Below are 13,400 nucleotides of genomic sequence, written 5' to 3' on the forward strand. Positions count from 1 at the left end.
TCCTGTTATATTGAAAACCAATAGAGTTTTTTTTTTATGAACTGGAGCAAAATCACCTACCACAAAATGTGAAAGAATACATATGACCTTTTTCGTTCAACATTTACAAACTGAGCCAATTGTACTGGCTCTGTTCTCAAAAGTAATCCTCTAGCTAAGTATATCATTTTCTTAAAAGTGCAGCACGTTTTAGGGTTTTACTTCTACTGGAATATATGTATTCAATATTTGTTTTGTCATTAAGTGGGGACCAATGTACTTCTTTGCAGCAAACTTAGTAAATAGGAGAAGTGCAAAGAGTTGTTACCTCTCTAAAGCAGCAAAAATTAGTATTGAGAGCTGAGAGGACACTATTGATCACAAAAAGAGAGGTCCTAATGATAAGAGTCAACCAGTTCGATTGTAAGCAATCAAAATTGCAATAAACCAGTGGCAGACATCTGTGACCCAGAGAGGTCAATTACTCCTTTCATTCCTCGCCGTGGATAAAATGAGATCCACTGAGGATGCCTATTAAAATTCCTGTGATAGCTTGTTCCTTGAAGTACCAGGCCTGTATCCTCAAACTTTATGGAAAAACAAATTGATGGCATTCCTTGTGTCTTGAGGCCAAAGAAAATGAACTCGGCTCTCGGAGCTCCCACACAGGAGAGACAGTGAAGAATGAGACCCTTAGTTAGTGCTCATTCATGCCATGCACTCAACAACTCAAGCCTGACCTTTGCTCAGCCAATCAAGTGAGAGTGACTCTATGATAGGCTGAATATGCAGATGTGGGGCGGTTTCTCATTGGAGTTCAGCAGTACCCACAGATGTTGCCGTGCACCTCCCTAGATGCCAGTTTTGTGAGCTTGCCCAATCTAGACTGGCTTTGCCGAATAGCTTTGGAAGGCTGCCAGGAGCACCATCATTACAGCTGGTTATTGATTATCCAATTAGAGTTGTGTGCACTGGAGGCGTTCCATGGTGTTCATTGAATCATTACCGCGATATTAAGAAAATGTTAATCAAGCAAATTGTACATCCAGTTGCATTAGCTGGCGCGGATCTTGGCCCACGCTGCATGCTGTGCATGGGAAGCCAGGAACGTGTCATTAGCAAGTGTTTGTACAAGGTCTAATGGGGCTTGTTTTTCATTAACTTCGTTGTGGTTTCGCTCTTGTCCAGTGATATTACTTTCTGTGTTTGACATAGTCCATGTTCCGTGATTCGCTTCTTTCAGTTCCGACTAGAGTATTGCTGCTGGATTTTTACAGTATGAACCAGACCGGTTAATGAGGCATCTATGGTGGGTGAGAGTGGCTAGACGTGGCTTCTGGCAACTTATGCGGAATATATCTTGCTAGTTGTTTAGACCCAAATACTTATGCATAAAATCAAAATTTGTAAAATGCATTGATTATGATCTATGCTGCGGCACAGGATCTGGTCTTTATCAAATGACTGTTAATCTCTATTGCAGATGCAAGAAGCCCCTTGATGGACCTCTCTCACCATGGTCCAAGAGTCTTGTGCATGGATCCAACTCTCCAGTAGATACTGTTTGTACTAGTCCCCGGGCCTCTGTGCATACCTCTTACCCTAGCACAAATCTAGTGGTGTCCTAAGAATACCCAAACCCTTGCTTAGATCCCAGGTGTGCATTCATCCATCCAGAAAGTGTCTCCAACTTTTGCAATATTCTAGATGTGCCCCGATCATTTAAAGGCTCTATGCAACCATGAGTATTTATGTTCCCCCGTGTGTTGCACAGTCCTCTGGGTCTCTGTGCCCACATTCTATGTCCTTCGAGCTCTTTGTCTTTCTCAAATCTCAGAGGGCTCTATTTTTAATAATTCAAATATGCTGTGCATTTGCCCCTGTATGGGCCTCTTTGCTGGTTTCCATTTCCTACCAACACCCACATGCAATGAAACCGGATAATTCTTCGAGCTCATTTTGCCAGGTCTAGTCTAGGCACTGAATGCCCTTATGGAACTTGACACTGTCCATCATTTTTCTATTTCTTTTGTTGTTTTTTTTACCTGGAATAAGAAATACTTCTTCTATTTTTGGTCTCGTGCCCAGCAGAGGGATACATCTTCTGGTCAGCTTCTTAATATCTCCAAATACCAAGATTTTTCTGGCACATAGCTAGGAAGAACTGAGACCTCTTTGGCTTAGGGTTCTGTTCATTCAGGGCATAGCATATGGGCCGACGGGTCGAGGGGCAGGCAGGTAGAAGTGGAGAGCGGAGCAAGGGGAGATGCGGGACATTGGATATCCCATCTCTTAGGGGCACCTATCAAGCCAGGAACGTTGTACTAATCAGTATTAGGGGAATACACACAACACCCCACTTGCCTCCCGTTGCATACCCTAAATTGGTTTTCTGGACTCAGAGGCCCTTTTACTCATTGTATGATGTAGTGTCTTCCTGCCCCTTCCATCTAGGGGCTCCAGGGAAAATCTTAATCTTTCTATGTGACATCGCTATAAGACTTGCTGTAACCCCTCTTACCGGCTGATGCCTAGACTATGCTATCTCTGGGCGGGGATTCCAAAGTACGTACTTCATAAACAAAAGATTGTTCAGAATGCAGCAGCCTGTTTGATCATGATGGAGCTCTAGATTTACCCATGCACGACCCCCTAACTTTCACACTTCCACTGGCTCTCGATTAAACAATGTAGTCAAATCAAGACCACGTGTATTGTTCATATATCTCTCCAGGGGCATGCCAGCACATTTGTCAAAAATCGACTCAAAATACAAGACTCCCCTTAGAACATTCCTCTTATCTTTGACTAACCTTCTATTTTTTGAGAAATTCAGCAGAAATAGAAATTGTGCTGCAGCTTTTTAGGATGCTCAGCTATTTTGAAGACGTTCACCACACGGACTCACAACTCTTTTAACTGCTCACTCAAAGCTTGGCTACTTTGAGTCTTTTTCGCCTCATTGAGCTCTCTGTTGTATGTTGTCTAGAGCCAAGAAACCTACAGTGAACATATGCTCTAAGTTTCCATTTTTAACATAGCTTTTTCTTCTTTCTTAGGATGCTGCAGCCACAAGTTCCTCAGTTCTATTGAGAGAAAAAAATCCGACATTGAGAAATTCTTTAAATTGGTCTTACAAAAATTGATAGGCTGACAGCAACACTTATAACATTACAGCATTGGATGTCTGGGATTTTCATTGGAGCAAGCTGATTGGCTTACGCAATATGCATCACGATTTGCTCCATTGTAGTTTAAAATGGATCTATACAACTACTACTTTCTCTAGTTGCCATAACTTGGGTCTTCACCTCTGACTTACCCAAGCAGACAGTCCTACATTGCACCAACAATAAAGCTTAAGTTTGGCCGAAACCACCACGGGTGGTCCTCAAAGGTAGTAAGATTTCAACCTGTGGCCAATGCATTTGCAAAGAGGGGGACAAAAACATTACCTGCTCTCACTAAAACTAAGATTTTTAAACTTCTAACTCATGAATGTTGCAGCCATACTTAATTGAAAACTGACTGCATAACTCTTGAGTTTCCACCGCACTCTCAATGCCACCTGATAATCAAATATGAGCTTGTATATCTGTGCCATGGCAGAATATTCACGTAAAATATGTTTGCACTGGGCCAAAATACATTTACTTGACTGAACTACATGTACCAAATTCTTGTATTAAACTTCTCTAGTTAGCATTGCACAAGATCCATTTCCACAGTGTTGCAAATTATGTGACTTGTGTTGGTGCTGGTTCCACAGCTGACCTTAATAACCCATCATTGTGACATAGTGTAATGAGTGTATGGGTATCTAATTTCATGCTACATCCTTAACAGATTTTAGTCAAAGTAATTCAATATCCTGAATGCTACTGATACTTGGCTAGATGTAAAAGAGGAACTAGCTTCATTCATCATCTTTCTATTGCACTCAACAAAAAACGGATGTTTCTGTGATTCGCTTAGAAGTCTCATATGTCATATCTACAATACACCCATCCTTATCTGGTAGTAATATCCTGGTGATATGAGCACACATTTCTAAATGTAGATAAATAAATAACTCACTAACGCTTAACTACTGACCTATTAGGACGTTCAAATGCAGCTTTTCTGTATGGACGTAAAGAGGTGATCAGGTTGGCTGTCTTAGTTGGTGTGAAATGGTGGCTCTTTTTGCACAGTCATGCCATTTTTATGTGGCACGGGTACGGTTTGGTACTGGTGCTGCTGGCTTTTGAACTCGGCTCACTGGGGTACTACTCTCCAGTCCACATTGTATTTCATCTGACCTCATGGTCAAATTGGCTAAAACCCATTTGGCATATTAAATGTCCCATTAAGACCATAACATAAGATGTAGAAAAATATCCCAGTGGCATAGAAAGTTAAGTCTCTGTGGACTGCAGAACCAATTTTGCCATTCACTAGGCTGACCAGCAAAGCATCGCTTCTGGTCTACATGTGTAGCCTGACTCCAGCATCTTTTATGCCTTCCAGCAGACGGGTCATAATAGTCCTTTGGACCGGAAACCCTACTTTTAATTATTAAGTCACCCATACATAGGCCTGGTACCCCGCAAGGTTGGGTTCCTAGTATTTAAAAGTGAAACATGTAAGAATTTAGAGTTTGTAGGTTCCTTCAGGTACCAGCCTCCTTAAGCTGTTTTTTTTTTACTGTTGGGGCTCTAGCAGGTTCTATGAAAAATATCTAAAGTGCAGTTAATATGTTAATTCTGTATATTTGGTTTGGAATAAGCTACATAGCCGACTCAACTGCTGTTTTTAATACATGCTAAAAATTAAATTCAATGGTGAAGTAGCATTTTTGATAAATAAACAGGAGACATAACTTTTAAAAACATATACTTTCCCTGCCTGAAGTCCCTGCCTGGCAGGATAGCTTGGAGGGAGCAGCATACGTCCCAGCTTAATCAAATTAGGGCAGTTTAGGAGTGTCCAGGAACTTTATTAAGTTGAAATGGACCAGAGGCAAACCAGTAAACTTATTGTTTAGCGACCAGGTAATTTTGTAAGAGAGTACTTTTGTTCCCAAACACACTTTTGGCTTTTGGCTTTAGTTGCAGTGGATCAGGGAGCTGGCCCCAGAACCAGTTTAGACTGGTTGAGAGGGAGGGAACTTTGTATTTCCTTAACACACATCTAGGTGTGCACAAGCTTTCTCCAGGGGCAGAAAGATTTTGCCATGTTGGATTTTACCAAACTTGGTACACTGTGAGATAGTTTTTAGTGAGGCAAACAGGGTGTGCTGCAAAAGAGGAAAGGTTTGTCCTTAGGAGCCTTTTGCTCAATGGTCAGAGTCTCCAGGAGACACCCCAACCCACTTGCTAGTGAACTGAACAAAAGTAGCAGCTCACAGCCAACTGCTCAGAATGCTTTCCGGACCTGTGCAAGAACAGAAGAGGAAAAAGAGGGCAGGAACTGCTGTCTGTAGCCTGTGAGAGCCCTGAAGGGCTGGACCTGTTCCACTTGCATAGACAAGGGGTTGAGCACAATGACCAGTATCTTCCTAGAATAGCAGATCTCCATACATGGCCAGAGTAGTCACCAATGCCCAGTGTAGTGATGTGATTTTGGAAGAAGAGGTAGACTATGGAGTGGCCATGGGTGTCGTGGTGCAAAATACTGAAGAATGGAAAAGGGGTGTTGTGGTACCGAATGCTTGCGGTGCACACACTGAGGGTATGATGTTGTGAGTTGTGTTGTGACATGATGTGGGATGCAGTGGGTGGATGTAGTGTTGTGTGGAACAGTGTTGTGTTGTATAGTGGTTTGCTGTGGTCAAGTATGTATAGTTGTTGTGTGGCATGGTTGTGTGTGGTGTTCTGTGCTGCATGAAGTAGTGACAGTGGGTCTGACACTATTTTGGATGATAATCTGGCTGCATGTAGTGTGAATGTGATACAACATGAAATGTTTAGTATGGTATAGTAGGATGTGTTAGGGTGTGTGAATGTATGGTGTTATGTTATAACGCTCATGATTGGTTAGGTGGGTGTTCATTTCCTTCTTTGTGATTTCCTTAATGGTATATCAGTATGTAATGTCTTATCCACTCCTCTGATCTGGTAACATAACATTGTTGGCAGAGCAATCAGACCGCTCTGTCAATTACACCAAATGTTGGGAATTTAAATGCATTCCTGTTGTCATAATTCAGACAGTGGACATGAATACAAGTTGTAGAAAGCAGTGGCTTTTTTTTTAAAGAAATGCTAGTGTTGTACAGAAAATCTACTAGGAAACTTTGGCTTAAACCTTTTTATTAAAAACGTATATACCTCCTGAACCTTACTGTGTTGCTTTAAAGAGTGTGAAACTCAAAGGGGATTCAAATAAAGATTGTGAGGGTGTCTCCCAAATTAAAAACCCATATAAAGAACATATCAAGATTTTAACCTCCAAGCCCAGCAAGCAGTGATTACACCAGCAGTTTCAGAGCACCGTTCTGTCAGTAGTACTGAAGTGTAAGATCAGCTGCTCTCGCCTTTTGGGAAGTCTCCTCCACCATTGATTCACCAAATGTTGGACAGTGGTCCACGTGCACCGATGCCCCTTGTCTCTCTCCTTGCTATCCCCTGCTCCATTCATGCTTTTTCTCCATTACAGGTGTGGGCTCCTCCAGGTTGGGGATAGACTGCTCTCCATCAATGGAATCCAGACCGAGGATGGAACAATGGAGGAGGCCAACCAGCTCCTTCGCGACGCTGCCCTCTCGAACAAAGTGACGTTGGAGATAGAGTATGATGTGGCAGGTACGTGACGCCACCGTCCATTTATTTTTCGAGTTACACTTCCATGTCCCTAGAAAGTCTTGGTCACCAAAGGAGGGAGTGTGCCTAGGTTTTCGGTCTTATGCTGAATAGTGGATGAATCTCATAGGGTGAGTAGATTTCTTGAAAGGTTAGAGAGTGGGCCTCATGGAACTTTTATGGATATGTGCATCCATTGGATGGAGAGCGAGAAGAAAAAGGTGTCAATCGATGGATGGGTAGAGGAGTTTGGTGTGGCTTGAAAGAGGTGTCGGCTTCATTTTAACAGATGGCTTCATGCTACTGGGGCACATCTTTCATAGTCTTGCCACTTCTTTTTGCAAATGAAGGTGCGTTTATTCAATTAAACTCCGCCAAGACTACAACTCTTTGAATGCATTTGCTAGTCACAAGCAATGACTGGTAGAAGAGCAGTAAATTCACTTGTATACTCCTATCAGGTGCCTTTTTTGCATTTATTTTTGTGCATATTTATATAGCGCGTACTCGACCCAAAGGTATTGGAACGCTTTACATGAGTACCATATTTATATTACACATTCAGGCACGGGGAGATTAAGTGATTTGCCCAGAATCGCAGGATGTGGACGCGACCCTGCGGCTCGACCCCTGTTCTCCAGCACCAAAGTCGGCAATCTAGCCGTCAGACCACATCCTCTCCCCTATTCTTATTTAGTTACCCTGCCGTCCAGGGATAGACTGGAACCTGCTTCTAAAGTGGCGAATTTAGATAAATGGGCACTGGTAGCACTAGCATGCACACATGTACGTCACATGCAACATACATCCTTCCATATATGCGCCAATGCCATCTCTCATCCAGTTCTCTTTTTCCCCTGGTTTGATTTTGTGGTTTGGAATGTGCTTCTCTCATGCTATAGACTGAAGTGTCTGAGGGACCCTACCTTTAACTCCTGAAACATGCAAAGTGGCATGCTCTATTTAGAAAGACTATACAGTAACTTTGTCTCGCTTAAAAGAGAGTGCAAACATTCTGGTTGGAAAAGACCTATTGTGCACTTACCAAGAACTAAAAGTAGTCTTACAGCATGGCCATTGCTTGCTTTTGGTTAGCCCTATAGTCAATCTCAGTTTCTTGCTTCTTCTTCCATGGCTTACCTTGTCCATATTGTGTTTCCCCCTCCCATGTAGTACAGACGCTTTATCATCCTCTAGTCTGGCTGACTTGTATCCTTTCACTGTTTACTTTTAGAGAACTACTTTTTTCCTCTTTGCTTGACAGTGATTTTTTTCCAGCTCTCTCCCTCATGCGCTGTTTAACCCCTCAAATAGTTCCCGACACTTTGTTACTTTACAATCCTCCCAATTTGTCTATAACAGCCCAGCAACAGGAATATTTTGCTGGATTTAGCTGTAGAGCAGACTTTCAGGTTTGTTGTTGTCGCTCCTGCATTCCACATATTGCATGAAAGCACAGGCTTGGGTACTTTGGATTCCCATCAATTGGCTCTCAGGGCCACAACAGAGGACCAGATAGCTCACTGGTATGGAAAGTAAGTTGGGCTTTGTCATAGATTTCCCTTAACATTCTGACACGTCCATTCACTTTTTGAATTCTGTTCAAAGTTTCCTGAGTGAAAAATATCTGAGAAGCTCTCATTTAGCTCATTTTCTACTGCACATTTCACGGCAGAAGTAGGTAAAGGGTTCGTACCGAGGAGTTATAGGAATTAAGTAGGTCTATTTTTGAGCCGTGCATTAGGTAAACACATAAGTACTGTATCGATAATTTTTGTGCAAGTAGAAAATGCATTTCTACCACATTGTTTTATCTGTTTTTATTTTATCGCCTTTTCTTTTCTCTGAATTTAGTTTTTTTTGTCTTTGACAATTTTTTTTTATCTTTTACGCTGTGAAATTATTTTAAGTTTTCATGTTTGTATAGGCTTTTATTATTGTGAAGATATATTCCAATTAAATAGTTATTTTTTTGGTAATTATTATTTTATTTTCTTAGTTCGTGACAAACCGAAAACATACAGTACAGGCATACATATGTGAGGCCCAGTAGAACACAATTGTGAAAAATGCTATTCGCTAATGCCCTCTACAGCATTGCAAAGAGGAGCTTGGATAAGCCTCATCAAATGTAAGCATATTGGTAGGCAGAATGCGACGGTGCAAAACAGTGTGAGCAACAACTCCTGCCAAATAATGCATGTAAGAGCAGGTAACTGGAACTGAATGTAATTAAATAGAGCCCTATCAAATATGGGTGCTGGCGAGGGTTCTAGTGGACATATCCAATGGAAAAAAGAGAGATAAAAGGGAAAGATGAGGAAATAAAGATAGAGGAGGGATGTGGGTGACAGAGTAAGAGAAGGGTGATTGTGACAGCTTATGTACAAGGTAAGAGGAGTAAAACAAGAGAATGTTAGTTGACCATCTTAAAATGATCAAGTGCGTGCCAAATGGATTGGGTAGAGACGAGATTCCCCAAAGAAAGGAGAAGTATTAAGAAGCAAAACTGTATCCTTCCAGTTTCAAGATGTCTCTTGTTGGCCATGGTTCCACTGTGGTTGTTGCTGAAGATGCACTTTTCATGTTGGGCGTCTGACTCACCCATGTCCTCCATTTCTTGTAGAGTCTGTGATTCCAAGCAGCGGCACCTTCCACGTGAAGCTGCCCAAGAGGCGTGGCGTGGAGCTGGGCATCACCATCAGCTGTGAGTATGGCGCTGAGATGCATATGGCCGCCAGCGATAAAAGCATGAAAGAGGTGGCGTGAAGAGTGATGGGGTCTGGGGGGATCAGGTTCCGGCCAGCACCAGTCATTTGATATGCGGAGGGATTTATCTCTTTCTGGGAGCCACTCAGGCAAACACTTTCAGAAGAAATCAATACATTTGTTCAGGGTTATCGGGAAGCTTCAGCCTGAGCTTTTCTACTGGAACAAAAGAAAATATTTAGTTCAAGGATGGGGGTGGAGAATAGATTCTGTGAATGAGTTTTATTCTGTCTCTGCTCTGGTCAGAACATAGCTTTTGAATGCGTATTATCAATCACCAACATATCCAGTGGCGGCTGGCTTGTACCAAGAGTGGTGAGGCACATAAAAACCGCACTTCCCTCCACAGCGCAACGTCTTACATAACAATGTTTAGATCTGATTCATTAAGCTGCTTGCGCATGTTTATTTATTTTACTCATGGGAAAGGCTCTTTTTAGGAGTGTGCAAAAACATTTGGAGTTCATAAAAAATCGTTTTTACACTTGTAGGAAAGGCTGTGCTCGCATGAAGTGGATTTACTGCCATGGGTGGGAAGTGGGTGTTGCAGGACTGATGCCCTGTAAGTTTCTGTAGACCCACAAGTGAATATTTTTGGGTATTAACAAAGTACTCACTGATCAATTTCTAACCTGGACTTGCTAATACCAAAGGCAGCAGTAAAACCTCTTATTAGAGTGGGAATTGGAAGTCAAAACGCAAAAAAGTTTGAAGTGTTGGGGAAGGGGTTTCTTCACAGGTGAAAAGACATTTAACCTATGGCAAAGAAAAAATGCTATTGTACAATAGCGGTGTAATTTTCCCACAGGTGAATTGGTGCAGGTTTCTAGGCATAACTTGAGAAACCGCTGCAGAGTCACCCATTTTTTGTTTTAAAAATCAGGCAGTATATATTTTTGCAGACTCCTTTACGTGACACCACCAAGCTGATTAGTAACAATTAAGTGAAATAAATAGAAACCTGGGCTTGTATTAAGTAAACTGTCCCAGAATGCAAGGGGCGTATACACCTGTTTTCTGCTGCACCGGTGCACTTTGGTATTACAGAAGGGGCTCCAGATGTTCTAATGGCACTTCCGTATTACTGATATTGCCGGTGCACATGTAGCACTGGGGTTATCCCAAAGGGGGGTTCCCTCATTTGCATGGGGGTGTGGCCCCTTGAAATAAGGGACACACCTTGCCTCTATGCCCGAGCCATATTATGGACGTAGATGTAGAGGGAAAGAGGCTGTCACTAACTTTGCACCACAAAGAGGTGGTGTACAGTCAGTGCGCCCCTCAAGGGTGAACCCTGCAAAGGAAGCCAAGCGGGTTCAAGCAACCCTACATCACCCAACATTCCCCTGCAGGCAGGGGCAGTCGCTCACTACACCCACCAGCAGGGGGATCTCTGCTCCCCTTTAAAGTGCAGGGCAGGTGCTCCCATACTGGAGAAAGTTGGATTTGCTGCGGCAAACAATACGAACACGAATAGGGCAGTGAGCCACAGCACGAATAGGGCAGTGAGCCACAGCACGAATAGGGCAGTGAGCCACAGCTCCAATAGGGCAGTGAGCCACAGCTCCAATAGGGCAGTGAGCCACAGCTCCAATAGGGCAGTGAGCCACAGCTCCAATAGGGTAGTGAGCCACAGCTCCAATAGGGCAGTGAGCCACAGCTCCAATAGGGCAGTGAGCCACGGCACGAATAGGGCAGTGAGCCACGGCACGAATAGGGCAGTGAGCCACAGCTCGAATAGGGCAGTGAGCCACAGCTCAAATAGGGCAGTGAGCCACAGCTCAAATAGGGCAGTGAGCCACAGCTCAAATAGGGCAGTGAGCCACAGCTCGAATAGGGCAGTGAGCCACAGCTCAAATAGGGCAGTGAGCCACAGCTCAAATAGGGCAGTGAGCCACAGCTCCAATAGGGCAGCGAGCCGCAGCACAAATAGGGCAGTGAGCCACAGCTCAAATAGGGCAGTGAGCCACAGCTCAAATAGGGCAGTGAGCCACAGCACGAATAGGGCAGTGAGCCACAGCACGAATAGGGCAGTGAGCCACGGCACAAATAGGGCAGTGAGCCACGGCACGAATAGGGCAGTGAGCCACAGCTCAAATAGGGCAGTGAGCCACGGCACAAATAGGGCAGTGAGCCACTGCACTAATAGGTCAGTGAGCCACAGCACGAATAGGGCAGTGAGCCACAGCACGAATAGGGCAGTGAGCCACAGCACGAATAGGGCAGTGAGCCACTGCACTAATAGGTCAGTGAGCCACAGCACGAATAGGGCAGTGAGCCACAGCTCGAATAAGGCAGTGAGCCACAGCTCAAATAGGGCAGTGAGCCACAGCTCAAATAGGGCAGTGAGCCACAGCACGAATAGGGCAGTGAGCCACAGCTCAAATAGGGCAGTGAGCCACGCCACGAATAGGGCAGTGAGCCACGCCACGAATAGGGCAGTGAGCCACGGCACGAATAGGGCAGTGAGCCACGGCACGAATAGGGCAGTGAGCCACAGCTCAAATAGGGCAGTGAGCCACAGCTCAAATAGGGCAGTGAGCCACGGCACAAATAGGGCAGTGAGCCACGGCACGAATAGGGCAGTGAGCCACAGCTCAAATAGGGCAGTGAGCCACGGCACAAATAGGGCAGTGAGCCACAGCACGAATAGGGCAGTGAGCCACAGCTCAAATAGAGCAGTGAGCCACAGCTCAAATAGGGCAGTGACCCACGGCACGAATAGGGCAGTGAGCCACAGCTCCAATAGGGCAGTGAGCCACAGCTCCAATAGGGCAGTGAGCCACAGCTCCAATAGGGCAGTGAGCCACAGCTCCAATAGGGCAGTGAGCCACAGCTCCAATAGGGCAGTGAGCCACAGCACGAATAGGGCAGTGAGCCACGGCACGAATAGGGCAGTGAGCCACGGCACGAATAGGGCAGTGAGCCACAGCACGAATAGGGCAGTGAGCCACAGCTCAAATAGGGCAGTGAGCCACAGCTCAAATAGGGCAGTGAGCCACAGCTCGAATAGGGCAGTGAGCCACAGCTCGAATAGGGCAGTGAGCCACAGCTCGAATAGGGCAGTGAGCCACAGCTCAAATAGGGCAGTGTGCCACAGCACAAATAGAGCAGTGCGCCCTATCTCTAATATTGGCGGCTGGCACTTCAAGGTGTGACCTCCACTGCCCTCCTAATTATTCTGGTATGTTGGGACACACTTTTTCTGGCCTTCTTCCTCTCAAATCAGGTCTTTTAACCCAATGTTCAGTGCTGGATCTTCCCTTCTCCTGACACCCCTTTCAATGCACTTGTTCTGTTAGGCGCTGGCCACATCTCCCTGTACTCGCTGACATCTCCCACTCAAGTTTGGTCATTAAAAGTTTTTCTAAGTGCCAGCTGTCTGTACTACTCGAACTCCAAATCGAATACAGTGATTGCTAGGATTCGTGTTCCCTGGTTCAGTGTGTTCCACTCGAGACTGCATACTCTGTGCTGCTGCAAAAGATCACTGGCTTGGTCTGGTGCTTCTCAACTTGCCTATCTATATCTGTTTTAAATTGCTGCTTCTCAAACTCGCTGCATGTGCTATTTCTGCGCTGGTTCCTTAGTACAGTCTCCTGTTGCTACTTTAGTTTTCCCGCTTGGTATACAGTGGCTAAAGTTGCCTGGCTCTTTTGCTGTGAATTAGGTTCAACTGTAGCTCAGGTCCCCAGGCTCGGTGTGCTGTAGCTCAGGTTCCCAGGCTCGGTGTGCTGTAGCTCAGGTTCCCAGGCTCGGTGTGCTGTAGCCCAGGTTCCCAGGCTCGGTGTGCAGTAGCTCAGGTTCCCAGGCTCGGTGTGCAGTAGCTCAGGTTCCCAGGCTTGGTGTGTTGTCGCTCAGGTTCCCAGG

At 44.7% G+C, this 13,400-nt stretch overlaps 1 protein-coding gene across 2 annotated transcripts in view; it reads left to right on the forward strand.

Moving 5' to 3' along the window:
• The window catches only part of GRIP2 (glutamate receptor interacting protein 2), a 476,068-nt gene that overhangs the window by 363,992 nt on the left and 98,676 nt on the right, over positions 1–13,400 (forward strand). For both annotated transcript variants that reach the window (XM_078661710.1, XM_078661711.1), the window contains exons 13-14: positions 6,619–6,764; positions 9,388–9,468. In XM_078661710.1, coding sequence (XP_078517836.1) covers positions 6,619–6,764; positions 9,388–9,468 — 227 coding nt within the window. The remainder of the gene's footprint in view (positions 1–6,618; positions 6,765–9,387; positions 9,469–13,400) is intronic.

The sequence above is a fragment of the Lissotriton helveticus genome, chromosome 9 (genome assembly GCF_964261635.1).
Source record: "Lissotriton helveticus chromosome 9, aLisHel1.1, whole genome shotgun sequence".
NCBI lineage: Eukaryota > Metazoa > Chordata > Amphibia > Caudata > Salamandridae > Lissotriton > Lissotriton helveticus.